At 40.9% G+C, this 16190-nt stretch overlaps 1 protein-coding gene across 1 annotated transcript in view; it reads right to left on the bottom strand.

Moving 5' to 3' along the window:
* The window catches only part of cut (homeobox protein, cut), a 127503-nt gene that overhangs the window by 53617 nt on the left and 57696 nt on the right, over positions 1–16190 (bottom strand). The window contains exon 2 of the mRNA XM_018547997.1: positions 11647–11847. Within this exon, the coding sequence (XP_018403499.1) occupies positions 11647–11847 (201 nt within the window). The remainder of the gene's footprint in view (positions 1–11646; positions 11848–16190) is intronic.

The following is a 16190-nucleotide window of genomic DNA, read 5'->3' as shown; positions in this document are numbered from 1 at the left end:
GGGGGGGGGGGGGGGGAGGCTATCCCTGCCGGTCGAGAGGGCCCGGAGGGCTTGCTGAACGACGTTTCTGGTTAATCGCGTTTGCGGAAAAACGGAGATAATTCCCGTCGTCCGTCTGGACGATGGAGGCGTGTAGGTTGTAGGTGGAGAAAGGTATAGGTAGGATATAACCGTGCGTGCGAACTGTAGGAGAGGAGAAAGAGGGTGGAGAAGAAGGAGAGCGAGAAAGAGGGTGTCGGTGCAGGATGGTAGTCCACCACCTCTCTCATGTACGATGGAGGTGGGATTTTTTTATACAGATATATATCCATACATATCATACATATACAACACACGCACACGCACATGCATGTGGAGAGAAGGCGGGCAAGAGGATGAGAATGAGGATGAGAAGGATGAGGTGGAGGAGATAGGGACTGATATTCGCGGGCACACGGAATTTTTAACTAGCCCGGGCAGCCTTTAGTCGTTCCGCCGCGAAAGCGCAGCAGAAAAGTTATGAATCTAATTTTCAGCGTATTTGTGTCTCGGCCGCCCCCTCCGCTGCCCCCGGCCGCCCCTTGGTGCTCCTCCGGCCCCCGCGTCCACCCTTCGTCCCATCGCCATCGCTACCAGGAGAACACCTATATCAATCCCTCTCCCCGCACGTATCCCTATCTCTTTCCCGCTTTCCTCTCCCGCTTCCTCATTCGGAGCCTCCACCTACGTCCGCGTCCGTATATACCTCTCTTCCGTCGTTCGCTTTCGCGTAATAAAGCTCGCGCGCGCGGCTTCGTTAGGTTTTTATCTCCCGGAGAAAAAAAGAATTAATTTCGAGAGACGCCGCCGTTTTTCTGCCGGTACTCTCTTCCGTTTCATGTGCGCCAACGCGCGTTCGGGACGTCGACAGGAGAGGGCTTCATCCTTTCGGTATTATCTTTTTCGGTGGGATTGGAAGGCGAATGATATCTGACTGACCAATGGAGAGAAGTCGATCGAAAGAAGACCGAATAGAAAAGCGAATTCGCAATTGTGTCGATATTACTTTTCAAGAAATTAGCCAAGACACGAATAATGTTCTCTCGCTGATAATTTTTCAATACTTGGTAAATTGTCCTAAATTCAAAATACACCCTACTTCGTTCTTTATTACTTAATCTAACGTTTAAGTTGTGTGTCAGTTTTATCATTATTCTATTTCTTTTTTCTCCTCTTTCGTATATATAATAAGATTTTCAATCATAAGATTTGTGATTTTTAGAATTATATAGACGTGTCATATTTTATTTCAAATAATTTATGTATTTTTATGTATTTCTTGAAGACTTTGAAATATATAATTTTAGCAAAACGCGAATTAATCATATATCTAGACGTTATAATTTCTAATTAAATAATAAAAAGGTAGAATGGGTGTAAAAGCGAAGATAAAGTAAGTCGCATTTCTCCACAATTATTCTTAAACATATAGCATCAGAATCAGAGCTTCTTTCAACACAGTACCTATAATGACCATTTCTACGTCATTCGATAATAAGCATGGACGATCTGGAATTACTGCATAGAAAGCTGCACATAGAGCGCAAGAAAGTCTCATACATCAAGTTCGACTGGCTGGAACTATATACGCCGCGTGCAGTAATAATTTAACGGCACAAACGATTGCGAACTTCACAATCCTTTGATCGGCGCAATAGAGACCGACATATTTCGCGGTGTATCGTCTTTACGGATCGAGCACGTAATTTTCAAGCCCGGCTTAGTCACGGTTGTGAGTAATAATTCCATCTGGTAGCTACTTTCCGTCGTACACCGACACACGTAAACTCGAGCCGCCGGCGTGTATAGGCATATATACACCCATACACTCACATATATCGCGTTCCAGATCGACTTGACGTGCACGGGGCCAAGTCATGACAATACGCCATCGCGGCTCGTTTCTATAAATCTCCTGTGACCCGATAAGAAAAGATTGCCTACCGATGAGGTGGCCGGCCACCCAGTCGACCGCCGCAACCATCCCCTCTGAGCGTGCTGCTTGCAATACACCTCGAGCGCGCTCGTGTCGACGTTAAATCGAAGGGCACGGGCATTAACTGTCTCCTTTCACCTCTACCTTATTCCAACGTCGGCCACCACCCCCTATATCGCCGAGTTCGTAAGCTTGCGTGCTCGATGAAGTATATTTAAAACCGTAATTACGATACAATCAGCGAGCCCCGTGACCAGATACACATCTCGATGTGGAGGAGAGTATGAGGTCGATCGATCTGTTCGAACTGCGGCGAACCTTTTTTAAAAAGCTAAAAGAGCGAAGGTGTAGAAGGGTGAGATGCCTGCCGCGTTTGCTTTCTACCCTTTTCTCCTTCGCCGCCGAGGTCGGCGGCGAGGAGGAAGGCGGACTCCCTCCGACTGCGGAGTGCGAAACAGACGCAACCACGCATCGCACACACGTGTACATGTTCGTGCGCGGATCGGGGCGGAACGAGTTTTACACGTCGCGCGAAAGTTAGTTCCTAATTATTCAGATTTTCTAATTAATGTTTCAGCCGACGATGATGGAGCATGCGGGTCGTCTTTCCTCTCCCTCTTTTTTCCTTTACCGCGTACATACGCACAACTCGAGGGAGAACGCGGCTATTCCTGATTGCGCTCGGGTTAGGTGATGTAGATCGAGAACGTTGCTTACGGATAATTCGCTCTCGAGATCCACCGCACCGTTAATACAACACAATATTTGCTCGTGCTTAATCAGATTGGCATACCGTCGGTATTAAATGATGTCAAGAGCAACTCGGGAGATCGTGAGAAAAGACTCTTCAAGTGATGTTAACAATCATTACAAATGTTCTATTTGGAACATCGATGCCAGCAGTAGCGATAACCATAAAACTAACAGTCAAATCGGTCAGATATGTATGGCACTCGAGGTATAAAGAGACAAAACGAGATAGAGAAGAGAACGGTGTTTTTGTTTTGAAAAGGAAAGGAAGCGGATGGTAAAGCGAACGAGTTATATCGCGAATTTATACGCATTTTGTTCTACTTGAAACTTACGAAATGAATATCTCTAACGATATTGGTTTTTCATGACGTCCGGGCAGCTATCGCTGGAAGAAGTCGCGAGTAACGGGTAAGCACTCGTTGCACTTCTAACCCACGTCATTTTCGCTCGAGTGCAAATATTCCCAGATTTTTGCCAGACCACCATCCTCCCTACCTGTCGAGCCCTCCGGCCAGTCAGTACCCTCGAGTCGAAACTCTCTCAAAAATCTCAACGCAACCGCGAATCCTTTCCGCGCATACCGCAAGGTGGATTCCTGATGAGACGCATGCAAATATTATATTATGCAAGTATAATATCTACAAAAATTATTGCATTTCATATTTGTATTGCAAAACTATATCTGGTATCTATATATAGGCACCAATTTTTTTTCTAAAGCTCATTCACACCGCGAAAATGTTGAATAATTATTTTTCGCCAATACACGTTTATACATTTTAATTAAAAATTATTATGAAAATTAATTTTCAAATTAATCGTATATAAATTAAACCATATATACATTATATTAATGGTATTTAAACTGTTCTATAGACATGCATTGAGAAAATTTAGTTCATTATTATTTTTCGACAAAAAGTACATCATTCGATATTCCGCATATGTGCTACATTTAAAATATATAGTTTTAAAGAATATATAATATGTATGTGTGAGCCGCATACATACACTTATACATATATATATATATATATATGTGTGATTCATATATAATTATGATCTTATATAGGAATTACATAATCGTTAAAAAAAAGCTCTTAGTTACTCCACCCACTAATAGATCCGTCAGTTCAATGTAAGTCTAATCTGTTTTATGGCACATGGCGCCGCGGATACTTCGCGGATAAGTACGGTATATATCCGTTATATGTATAGTCTGCACATACAGACACGTAATCGCCGTACCAGAGGCATGATAAAATTTGTCGTTCGTTCGAGCTGCGACCCGATTGTTTGTCGCGCCGTATCATCGTGTATTGCGCAGTCGATTGTTCCTTATCGCACTAATTATCAGCAAATCTTCCTATCAGGGCAAATATGGTAATATCGTTATGGATATACTCTTGCGGGCCTATCATCGGCGTTACCAATATGGCGTCCGTTACCGATATCTCGTTGTTAATTGCGACAAACGGACAAGGTTCCGATTGGCTCACATAAAGAAGTCTGCGATGATGAGATAAGATTCGAACAGTCAGGCTTAAAGATCATGTGAGAAAATTGTAAAATCGTACAACGCAATATAAAATAAACATCCTGGCATGTCATAAATATTTCTTGATGACTGAATCACTTGGATTATAGTTTGTTTCTTATACTCGTTTGATAATTTTAATTATCAAAAGAATGTAAAGAATGTTCCTAATAAATACTCATGTGAGATTCCTAGGAGAGTAATTTTACAGTCGTCACTAATGTAGAGTGAAAGGGAAATGGAAATTCCACGGCAGCTTTCAAAGAAGTTCATCTGTCGACGCTGCAGTCATGACGGAAGTACAAAACGACAAAGTTATTCAGCGGTATCTCCGATTGTCGACCTATATACCTCCATTCACAAACGATATTCCGCTCTGCAAAGTGACCGATGGAATTTTAAGGCGAAAGTCGGACCAACTTACAATTTATACATTTAATCATAAATAATTATCAATAAATAGCATCGAGAGAAGGTAAGCAAATAAAAAAACAAATTTCAACACCCAAGAATTACGTCCTTATACCACTGTATACATTTGGAGTTGGCGTAGTCACTTCAGTGTAACATTGCGAACGAACGAAGATACGGCAAGAAAGAGATGTTCTGTTGTACCTTTTGTACAGAACGACCGCGCAACTGTTCCAGTGGTAATCTCACTTCGTATAGGACGATACGCGGGAATAGGACATGAGAAGAAGAAGCGTGGATAACGTTCTCGGTTATTTTTCGATCTACCGCGCTCGGTACATTAGCCAACGTGTTTTGAAACACTCGCCGAGCGTATTTGCCTTGGCACGAGTATCACGGTGTCTCTTTCATCTCGCCACGCTGCCAGAAGTTCTACTCCTCTTTCTCTCGCTTTCTCCCCATCTCTCTGTCACCCTTTAAGCGTCTCATGACAGTCGAAAGAAAACGATTCGAAATAAAATAATTCTGAACTTCGCCGAAGTCGTTAAGGACTCATTTACGATACAATTCTCAGAAATGTAAAATGGCTCGAGTCCTGCATTGTCATAATTATTATTTTGGTAATGAATTGATAGATATTCGAAGGACCATTATATTTTCTGTTATAATTGCGCGGAGAATGAATCACTCGTCACGCTACAACGATCAAATGACTCGAGTTCCCATCGTACCTTTTGGCAGCAATCACTGTCAATCATTAGCATGCATCGCGCTTGCGTTACCCCGAGATAATCGGTGAAATATTCGAGAATCGATGTGACAGGCAGATTGAATAATTAATAATTTCCAATTGCAATGAATGCAAATTAAACTCGTGTCACGCTATTATGTAATAATCGTATTTTTTGTAATTTAAAATTATCGTTTGAAAGAGTGAAAGATATTTTTTGTCACGTATATATTTCAATGTAATTCCAACAACGTCTTCAAACGGCTTATACGAAACCGACGACCTTAGTTTGTCATCGCGACTTGACAAATAACGGTTAAAACAATGATTATCTTTATTCATTGACCAAGCATGCTCATGATAACTTGAGGTAATTACTACTGGAGACTTATGGCATGTGAGGCGTTCAGAACAAATGAATACATATTACAAGAGAGTTTTAAAGCTGCCAGAGAGATTTCTGGCGTTTAATTAAGATCAAGCAGCTGCGGAAAGTAAGACGACCGGTGACGCGACAAAATGCCGAAGATAAGTACAGCAACAAAATAGCGAGAATTTAGAGCCACAGCCGTGACGAATTCAATTTGTCGCCGCGACACAAGCTACACAAAGCCCCGAAGGCTCTCTGCCACCTCGGTAGCGCGTATGTTATCATTCTCACTATATCCAATTTCTGCAGCAACAGAGACAAGGAGACAGCAATGTTGATGGAACTCAAAGACTAAACATGGAGAACATTTCCGCCATTGTAATTTATTGTGCGCATCGAGAGATAAATTTAGATGAAACACTTCAAGTTACTTTGTATGCGTCCGCGGCAATTATATGCGTGTTCAAGATTCCACGAACGCTCAATAAAATCTCTCGTCTTACGACTTAAAAATATACAGAAATGTCAACGCCATCGTTATCGCGACAGTTTAAGCAGCGCAAACATTGTTAGAGTCTCGTTTCGTTGAGGGACCTAATCGAGGATTCGCGAATGTCTGCTACCGTGGCATCAAATCGAGCACGCTCGTCCTACATCGATACTCATCGTTTCGATACAGTCTGGCGTGATTACGCGACAGGAAACGGAAACGGAATGAATCGCGGACGAGAACGCTTATCGCACCGCTTTATCCATCGCGCTGATTTTTATTATTGCCATGTTTATAGGATGTTACGCGGTCGCGACGATTCTAATATCTGGCCACATCCTATCCGGGAAAAAGCTTCGCTCCTCTCTCTCTCTCTCTCTCTCTCTCTCTCTCTTTTTATGATCTTTCCGTTTATTAATATATTACAGAAAAGAAAGAAAGCAGTTCTGCTCATATTGGACGGTGAACATTTCAATATCGTATACGAATGATACATAGACTTTAACGGAATCACCGAAAATAAAGAAATCTCCGACGTTCTTACCCTCGTGTTGCTTGCACGGGACCGTGATTCAGACGCGCGACAGGAGTGATTTATTTCCGGCGGAGCGAGCGGGACGCTTTCTGGAACGCACGATTTAAATGCGCGAAGCGCGAGCCTGTCTTCGGGGGTGACGGACAGGGTGCCACGGGGACAGCGTGGATCGCTCACAATGTCTTGTTGAAATTACAGACATGCCATGACGGAGACGGCCGTTGGTGGTCGGAGCTATGATTCGTACATACAATACTGGTAGCTCTAAAATGGAGATAATGAGTCGCAGAACATGAAGACATTTGCAATCGCGAATCATCGTTACTTTGTTCCGCATTATGGGTGCAAATATGAAAATCAAAACAGCGTATCGTACATGTATGTATGTATGTATGTACACGGTTGAGGCATCGCTTCGTGTGAGTTTTTGATAGCGAAACTACACTAATAAATTTATAATGTCAAATTATACTCAATTCAAGTTATTTTTATCATTTTTATAGGTCGTCGCTGTTCGTACTCAATATGTCATTAATTCAATTAAAACAGATGTATTTTTTACTCAAATTTATTACAATATTTATTAAGTGCATACTTTAATATGAACACATTGTTTTAATAAAAATAAACTTTGAAACTAACTACAGAAATAATTTACATTTTAATACACATAGAAGTTAGAAATAACAAAATGTTATTTATACTCAAGAAAATGGGTTTTGATATCTAATAATGTAGTGGCGATGAGAGTAGAATTCTGATCGTGATCTGTAAAAGAGTACAAGCAAATATTACTAACTTAAAATTAATTATTCAAGATTGTCTAGAAGCAGTTTATTTTTTTATGTCAAAACTTGTTGATCGAAGCTGTGGAGTCGATTGATAAGTGTAAAGTATGCTGATAATTCTTATCAGCTAACAAGCTCTCGGAAAAAGATAGCTGATATAATCGGACTCGCTTGACAAGACTTGTTGACACGCTTTCCAAAAAAATAAGCAAAGTTCCTGAGCTGCGTGTGTCACCGATATCAAGTGATAAAAATGTTATTAATATGCCAAAAAATGCATCATCCGTCGAAATCGCGGAAGCGAAACGTTCACAAACACATTTCTAAGATCTGTCTTGTTCGAAGTTCTGGGTAATGTCTATTCTAATCCAGTAGTTCATATAAGATATCGACAAATTGATATTTATTCTCGTTTGGAATCGAACAACACACGTATTAAACATCCAAAATTGTTAGCGGAGTAAAGACAGTATCAGCTGTATAGCAATATACATTGACACACGTGTCTGATAATTATCGACCCGGCATAAACTAACGTACTTCCGAAGTCTCCATAATTCATGGGCGTACTCCAGAGTATCGCGCGACCATCTCTCCCTGAGACACCCATCCTCGCTCCCCTCTTTCGAAGACACTATCGCATTATTTACTCCTCATTATCGTCTTTAAATCATCCCGTCGCTCGGGAGGGACTTGAAACTGCCATTACGTCCCTTTAATCGACGAATAATAAAAATCATTCCGGTGCTCCACGGAGCGCGATGGCTTCTCAATAAAGACATTGTCCGCGGAGCAAATTCTTATCCGTTAAAAGGCATCGTCGCGTCGGTGAGAACAGAACGCGCACCATCCCCTTTCCTATTTTCGAGACAAGGGGACGGACGAACAAGGACCAGGGATACGACGTTGACAAGAGGAGGGACGGGATCGGAGATTATCGGCTCCAGGATTACAACAGGCTCGGAGGCTTCGAAGCAAACGATTTTCGTCGCGCGGGGACGACGGAGACGCGGGAAGGCGCAAAGAGAACAGAGGAAGGGCGGACGGTGGTTGAAGGCGACAGAAAAGGAGGAGTGGTTGTTATTGGCTCTAAGGAGAATACTTATTGAACTCTTAGCGGCGTTTTTATCACTCCTTTCTCACGCGCGCGCCGCTTTAAGTGTTTTTGGCTTTGTTTAAGGACTCGTGTACATCCGCCTTCACCCACCCTCCCGTCCACTGCGCCACTGCTTTCGCCCCTCTCGCATTATATACCCTTAACAGGTTACGCTTCCTCCCGCTACACTCCTTTTCCTTTACCGCAAGATTTTTACGGGCTCGACCTCCTTGCACGCTGCTTCGTAAACCACGCAAAGTGCACGGCACTAAAGGGTGCAACTACCACTTAGACTCTTCCTGACCACTTCCGGGGGAAAAAAGGCTTCGAGTAGCGGCGGGTAACTCGTATTCTATATTACCTCTCGAAGATTTATCGGCTTGGATAGCTCTATATACCTTATTCAACTGTCAGTTTAATCTACATAACGCGTCTCTCCTTCTACTATGGTTTTGAACGAGTGAATAGAAAACAGATTTTTTTGTAGCATTCACAAACTACTATTTTTTTTATCTTGAAATTTGTTATTATTAATAAAAAATTACGCTTTAATACTTGATGTATAATTAAGATTGATAAAATTTTATCAACACGACAGAATTAAAAAGAATTGTCTCAAGTATACGTGATTTATACAATGATAACACATATACGTTAGAGGCAGACATAATATTTTCGTTACGCTACATACATTTATATATAATTACCTACGTGCAATTAATCGACTTTAATTGCACATCAACCAGAAGCGTAACGACTCGGCATACCTCGCGAGATGCCCCCTTCTCTTAGATAAAACGAAACTGAAGAAAACGGAGTCCCCCTCCGTACGAGACGACCGTAGTTTATTAGGTCGAATATTTGGCGGTAAAAGTGAGGGATGACCGTCATTATCTCCATTCATCCGTGTCACGCGGCAGCTGCGTATTGCAGCTCAAGATTACAGCGGGCAAGTTAGACGAAAGCAATGTTACTAGTGTAGCTTCTCGCAGAGACGTAGGTTTGTGCACGATCGTCGCGGCTATTTTTGCCGAGAGTGAAACCGCGCGCGCGCGTGCTTGGGCTTGCCCTCTTCCCCGGGGTTATTTACCCTCCCGATAAATATACGATAATGTTATCGCACGGGGTACCGAAACCGTGGACCGGCGAATCATAATAATGGTCCGCGCGTTGCCACCGCCACATTCCGGCGCTTTAACGATCCCCCGAGCATGCCGACCGGATTCGTATACGAACGTGCCGTTCGTCGTTACTAAATATATGCTGAGATGCACCTATTCATCCAGACGCGACGTTAATGGACAACGCTGGAGAGCGATACAGCTGGAGAGATCCCCGGCGCGTTACGGCTTTTCTAAATTGACTTTGTTATCTATTTCGATAGAGCTGATCAGGTATCATTAGTTACACGTTCGCTACTTATAGCTGCAAGCGAGAGTTTGCGTGGTTTCGCGTGGTGGGGTAATTTGAAACGTTTATCGTGAATCTAGGTCCCGATCGTGTATCTTTCTCGAGAGAAAAATGCCACGCGAGAGTTGCGAAACGGCTCGCCCGAATTCATTATCTGCCGTTTGAATGCCAATCATGTTACCGCTTTTAAATGCAGTTCGCCATGTAAAACCCACAAACCGCCTCTGTATCTATAATTTATATGCCAATCTCTTTATAAATAAATATAATTCGTAAAATACAAGTAGGAAGTTCCGCATAGTGAATGACACACAAATTATGCGTAGTTTCATCGGTTGATATCATTTCTATAATCTTTGAAATAATAAACAATGTTCTCTTTTATATATAATATTTTTTAATAATGTGTTAATTGTAATATATTATATTACATTTATTACACTTTTAGGTAAGGTCTAATCAAATTTTAATCCTAATGTTATATTAATATTATTTTAATTATAATATATGTTATGTGTTAATAATTAATAATAATAATAATATTATTAATAAAATTATTTCAAAGTTTACGAAAATATATCAACTGATGGAACTATGCATAATTTGTGCATCATTCACTATGAGGAACTTTCTACTTATATTATATAATTTCCAAATTATTTGATTATATATAATTAAATTTTAAGTATACTACATATAATGTAATACTAATATATACCTATATATATATATATATGATACAATTAAAATTTTTTATGGTTAATTGCAATTTATCGCAAAGATTTTTTCCAGTATATTATTCTGTATCGTACATTTAGCTGTCTTTCAAAAAAATTGCAAACCTTTTCTGACTATTTAAACGTGGCTATTGATTTGAAAAAGTTTGATTGAAAAGTACGCTATTTGGAGGACCGAGAGACGATAGTAATCGGTTACAAAGGGGTGAGTGTCAGACATGCGTGCGGTATACGAACGTGATTGCGTGGAACGAAATTGCGTAGGTGGATAAAGAAGGTGAGGGACAATAATCCATCGAATGCGGATATCGAACACGAGCAACGTTAGTCATTCACTTCAACGTGCCGCAGCTCACACGTGTCTGCACACAGAAATTACAGTAGCATCCACTTGGTGGTTTTGCATGCAGCAACCCTCAGTTGGTTAAGCCTCGCGATCACTCGTGAAGGAACATTCGATCTGTCAATCCTTTCGCGTGAGCCGTGTGAGATTTGCTTTTCTTGATTACAATAATACTATCTCATCATCTATGTTGTTATTAATAAAAAAAAATTTTTGAAAGTAATAAGAACGTGAATACTGTGACAATTTTCTTTCTTATTACAGACAATTTAAATTATTGTTAATGAGTATTTTTGAAGAAATTATTTAACTTATTATTTAATCTACTATTTTTTGTTTTTATATAATTAAATAGTAAAAGAAAAGGGAAGAAGAGAGGAAAAGAGAGAGAGAGAGAGAGAGAGAGAAGTTCAAAGATTACAATCACCATTTCACATGGCAATACACGAGAGAGTAACATTTTAGCGGAAGGGCGAGTATGATCTAACGCACCTCTTTGTCTTTGGCCTGCAGCTCCTGCTCGAGGTTACTGTTCGGCGTCCTTCTGGGATTGCTGGCATCGTGTACCTGTTGTTGATCGCTTCCCTGCGGAGGCTGAGACAATTGGTGTCCCTCAGTCTTGGAATTGTTGTCATTCGTTGCAGCGAGCTGTTCTTTTAACGCGGCTATTTCTTTCTCCGCCGAAGTCGCTCTCTGTAACAACGAGAATAGACGGTAATGAATGTTAACGTTCGTAATATACAGTATATTAACTTGTCAGTAAGAATTGAAAATCGCATTTTTAACTTTCTCGGCGATTTAATCAAACATGCGAGACGAAGATCGCATTATGTTGAATTGCAAAACTGATTCGAGTCACATTGACAATATCACGAGATATAAATGAGCAGTATTGACATTTTTTTATCAACTTTATCGGTAAGTTCTTCATATCGTAGACATTGATAAACTAATTTCGAGATTAATTAGTAGCAGAACGGAAAAATGTCAATGCTCTCGAGTTAATAATAATAAAACGATAGCCCTTTTTACCGAGACATACTTTGTAATTCGCGCGAGGTTGTACTCCGTTTCACTTTAAAGAGGTTAATTTTGCAATGCAGTCAGAGAGTTTTAACGGCGCAGACGATTGCGCTTAAGGTGTGCAAATTTTTCACGGTGGTCCGGATCGTTAAATTACCGTTGCGGAGCCGTGCGACGCGAAATCAATCAATTCTCGCCGGCTGCACCTAATTTCGCAGCTACGAAAAGCCGGCAAAAATAGAAACGACGGCCCGTCGAGCGGCGCGAGGCTGCTTTGATATTTTCAGCGCAGGAAATAGTATGCTGGCGTCGCAGTTTCTTTGATCCTGAACACTGTAATGTACTTCGCTATTCTATATAATTTAATTCCTTAATGTTACTGAAATTTGAAGGCTGCCCGCGGGAGAATTTACGTCAAACCACCTGTGTGTGGTGGTTTCGTCCGCGGGACAAATATATTATATAATTATTCAGTTGATTCGAATATATGTGATCGAGCGTTACTTTTCTCTGTATGCTACGAATCGTGTATCACATGTATCATATGTGGCAAATTTTGAGATTAGATTGCTGTTTGATAAATTGACAAGGGGGTCGACACTTACAAAATGTAATCTTGAATAAAATTAAACTAAATCATAGATTCAAAATTAAAAGTCGAGAAGTTTATTTACGTATATATGGTTCTATGTAATTATAATCTCCATTTTTTTCATTTTTCTGAATCGATTACGCTAGGTTTCTACTTTCAAAAGACCAATTACAATCTTTCACGAATCAATTAACAGATAAATGGTTTAAAAATACGCAAGTTGGTAGACGAGGTGCTCAGAACACCAAAAAAATTCATTTTTATTGTTATATTTATACTATTATCGTTATACGCTTATGAAATAAAGGAATATAAAAATCATGAACTGTAAAACTTTTAGGTATCATGGCGATACTTTTTATTTTCCTTTTTCAAAACAAAATTTTAAAGAAGACTACCTAACAGATGCAAATAATGAAACTATACCATAGTATTTACTATACCATTTATCCACTTAAAGATTAAATTTCTAAATATTTAGGACATTTTTCTTAATGAAATTATCGAGAAGAAATGTTCTTCTCGACTGATTATAGAAAGATCGTAACTGTCGATAAATACAGTGTAAATAGATGTCTATGTTAACTGATCCGTTTGTCTTGTATATGCCTTGTTTAATTTCTTACGTGTACAAAATAAGAATATAAACATATATGTATGTGTATATGTGTGTCTGTGTACCGGAGCGAAGAGTGATTCCGCGAATATAATTTATGCGGGTTGTGCAGACAATGCAATCACACCACACTAAGATTGTTATCAATATTTTTGCAAGTTTAACTGTTGTTTAATATTCGCGGGGTAAACATCGTTGCTACTGTAACATGTCAGAGTCGCAATAATTAGGCCACATATGTAGCGTTTCTGCATTTCTGCTGAAATCGCTCATGCATATCGATACGCAAAAGAGCACTGTTCCGTCAAGAACGACGAAGATATAGTTCTTACGAGATCATTAACGACGAAATACTTTTGTCATCTACATCTACCTTTGCCAGACCTCTAATAAAACGCTCGTTAATTAGAACGTCGACGTCTGTTGCAACGTTTATTGAGGTAAAACACATAAACAAAATGTCGTAAGTGCGAAGACGTACAAATAGATTCGGTGTCTTTCAAACCAAAACTTTTTCATCGATAGAGAAAAAGGGAGAGTCGATACGAAAATAACGAACGTAACATTAAATACAAAGAGGGGATTACCTTTTTAAACTTTCCCTGTAAAGTATCTAATAAATACAATATTATTCGCCGCCCCGTTGTTCCCGCTTGGATATTAATTATAGCAGCTTTTATATTCAAAGTAGCTCGACCCTCGAACCGGCCTATCCTCGGCTATACTCGCGGTGTATATATGCTGGATAGTTATCCCTGCTTGCAATTCTTGTCCTCTCTTCGTGACTCTTTCGTTTCCTCTCTTTTCCCGTTGTCCGTTTTATCCACGTTCGCGGCAATCCGATAGAAGGCATCCGGGAAGGGATTCGGGATCGATCGCTCGAATCAAACAGGTTATACCGGCTCGCCGCGTCGGAAGGGAAACCGGACCTGTCGCTTCTGCGATCAACAATTGAGCGTCGATGATGTAACCTATGATCCGTCCATTCATTAACAAGTTCGAGTTACGCTGACAATCTCGATCGACAATTCACTATCTCTCAAGTGCACAGCCTATAATCTACCTATAGTGTGAATGAAGAAAATGAATTGACTCAACCATAGGTGTGCCAATAAAGTTGCAGACTTGCTACTCGACTTAATGTAAGAGGATATTGATTTCGAGTAAAATTACTGAAAATAAAATTAACAACGGCATTGAAGAGGTCTCATATAATCATTTAATTGTCGCGCGAACGCGATATAAGCATGTGTATTGATCTGTCAATGTGTGTGACATCTCGTGAGACACATATGGCGTCGTGATCGGCGAACGGTCGGGAGACGTGCGGACGAGCGTGGACAGAGGCAAGGAGAGAGAGAGAGAGAGAGAGAGAGGGAGAGGGAGGGAGGGGGAGAGAAGGAGAAACAGAGGCACCAGGCTACAGCAGGCAAGTAATGACCCATTGTTTCCTGCAAAAAGCCTTGACGATGTTATCGATAATTGCGAAATGATACGGGAAGCATAAATACATATCCGAGAGCGAGCCGTAATATACGGCTGTTCGAATGGCGGATGCGTATCGATAGCTGCCGTCTGGTAGCATCCTGCGTATTTGTCACGTGGACATACGTCAGGAAATTGGTGTCCGCGGCGGGGGAAATTCCGAGGACTCGCGGCCTGATAGATGGAGGATCGAGAGAGAGGATCGCCGATAACGATCGTCCTCCCGCGCGGAACTACCGTGATCGTTATATTAACAGCGGAAGTCATTGGGGGGATAATGGTTTTCTTCGAACGTCAAGAACGATTGAGCGTCATAACTCGCGCGATCTAAACGTAAAAGATTTTGCCGACGATGATTTATTAGCGCCAAACGTGTATCGTGCCGATGCATCTTGTGTTATTGTTGCGCTAAATATTCACCACTGCAAAATTAACCGCGAATGGCGATAAGCGCGCGCGTTCCTATTTTGTAATTAAACTGCATTACGATGTACGGCTAATTTATATTTCCCACTATATTTATGCATCGCCGGAAATAGGAGGCACAGCGCGCTTTTATAAAAAGCGTTGTGATATAAGGATCGCATCGTCGATGCAATCTAATGTTTTCGCTTTAATGAGAAATGGTGAATAAATTAAATTGTGTGCAGCGGAGATATATACATATACTCTTTTTCTTGACACCGCTTCGCGATGTACAATATATATAATATCACGCATATACTACATTCTTTTTTAGGTCATAATATATATATTATAGATACGAGTCAATATTTAACTTCGATAAGCTCTGCAAGTAGCCGTTACTGAAGTTTCCGAACTTGTCGAAACGGATAGTAATGATGCCATTAGTAACGAGATCGCGATACCGAGAATAATAGACCGGTCGCGTAATGCTAGCGGGGGAACTTTACATTGCCTCATGGCGGCAATATAAGTATCCCCGTTATAGTTTCGTAGAACAATCGATCGCCTTCACAACATGACGGATGTCTGATAAAAACTGACGTGGTTCGGTTTTGTTGCGTGTATGCCATGCGGCTTCGGAATCGCTTGTACGCGGCCGCCGAGAGAGCAGCGCTCCTCCTAGCCTGCAGCGATATTTTACCGTCGAATTCGTAATTACTTTAATTGGCTCCAGATGCTAATTAATGACCTAAACATATGCCACGTTATATAGATCCGGCTCGATAGGGCGACCTATACACATCGCGGAGTCAGGGATCGGGGTGAGAACGCATGTGTTTGTCATTACATGCACTACTACGACGATTTTATCGCTTCTGAATAACATCCTCTACCCTTGCCGCGCCTCTCGCT

Source organism: Cyphomyrmex costatus, unplaced genomic scaffold (assembly GCF_001594065.2).
Source record: "Cyphomyrmex costatus isolate MS0001 unplaced genomic scaffold, Ccosl1.0 scaffold69, whole genome shotgun sequence".
NCBI lineage: Eukaryota > Metazoa > Arthropoda > Insecta > Hymenoptera > Formicidae > Cyphomyrmex > Cyphomyrmex costatus.
This window is presented reverse-complemented; position numbering and strand designations above follow the sequence as displayed.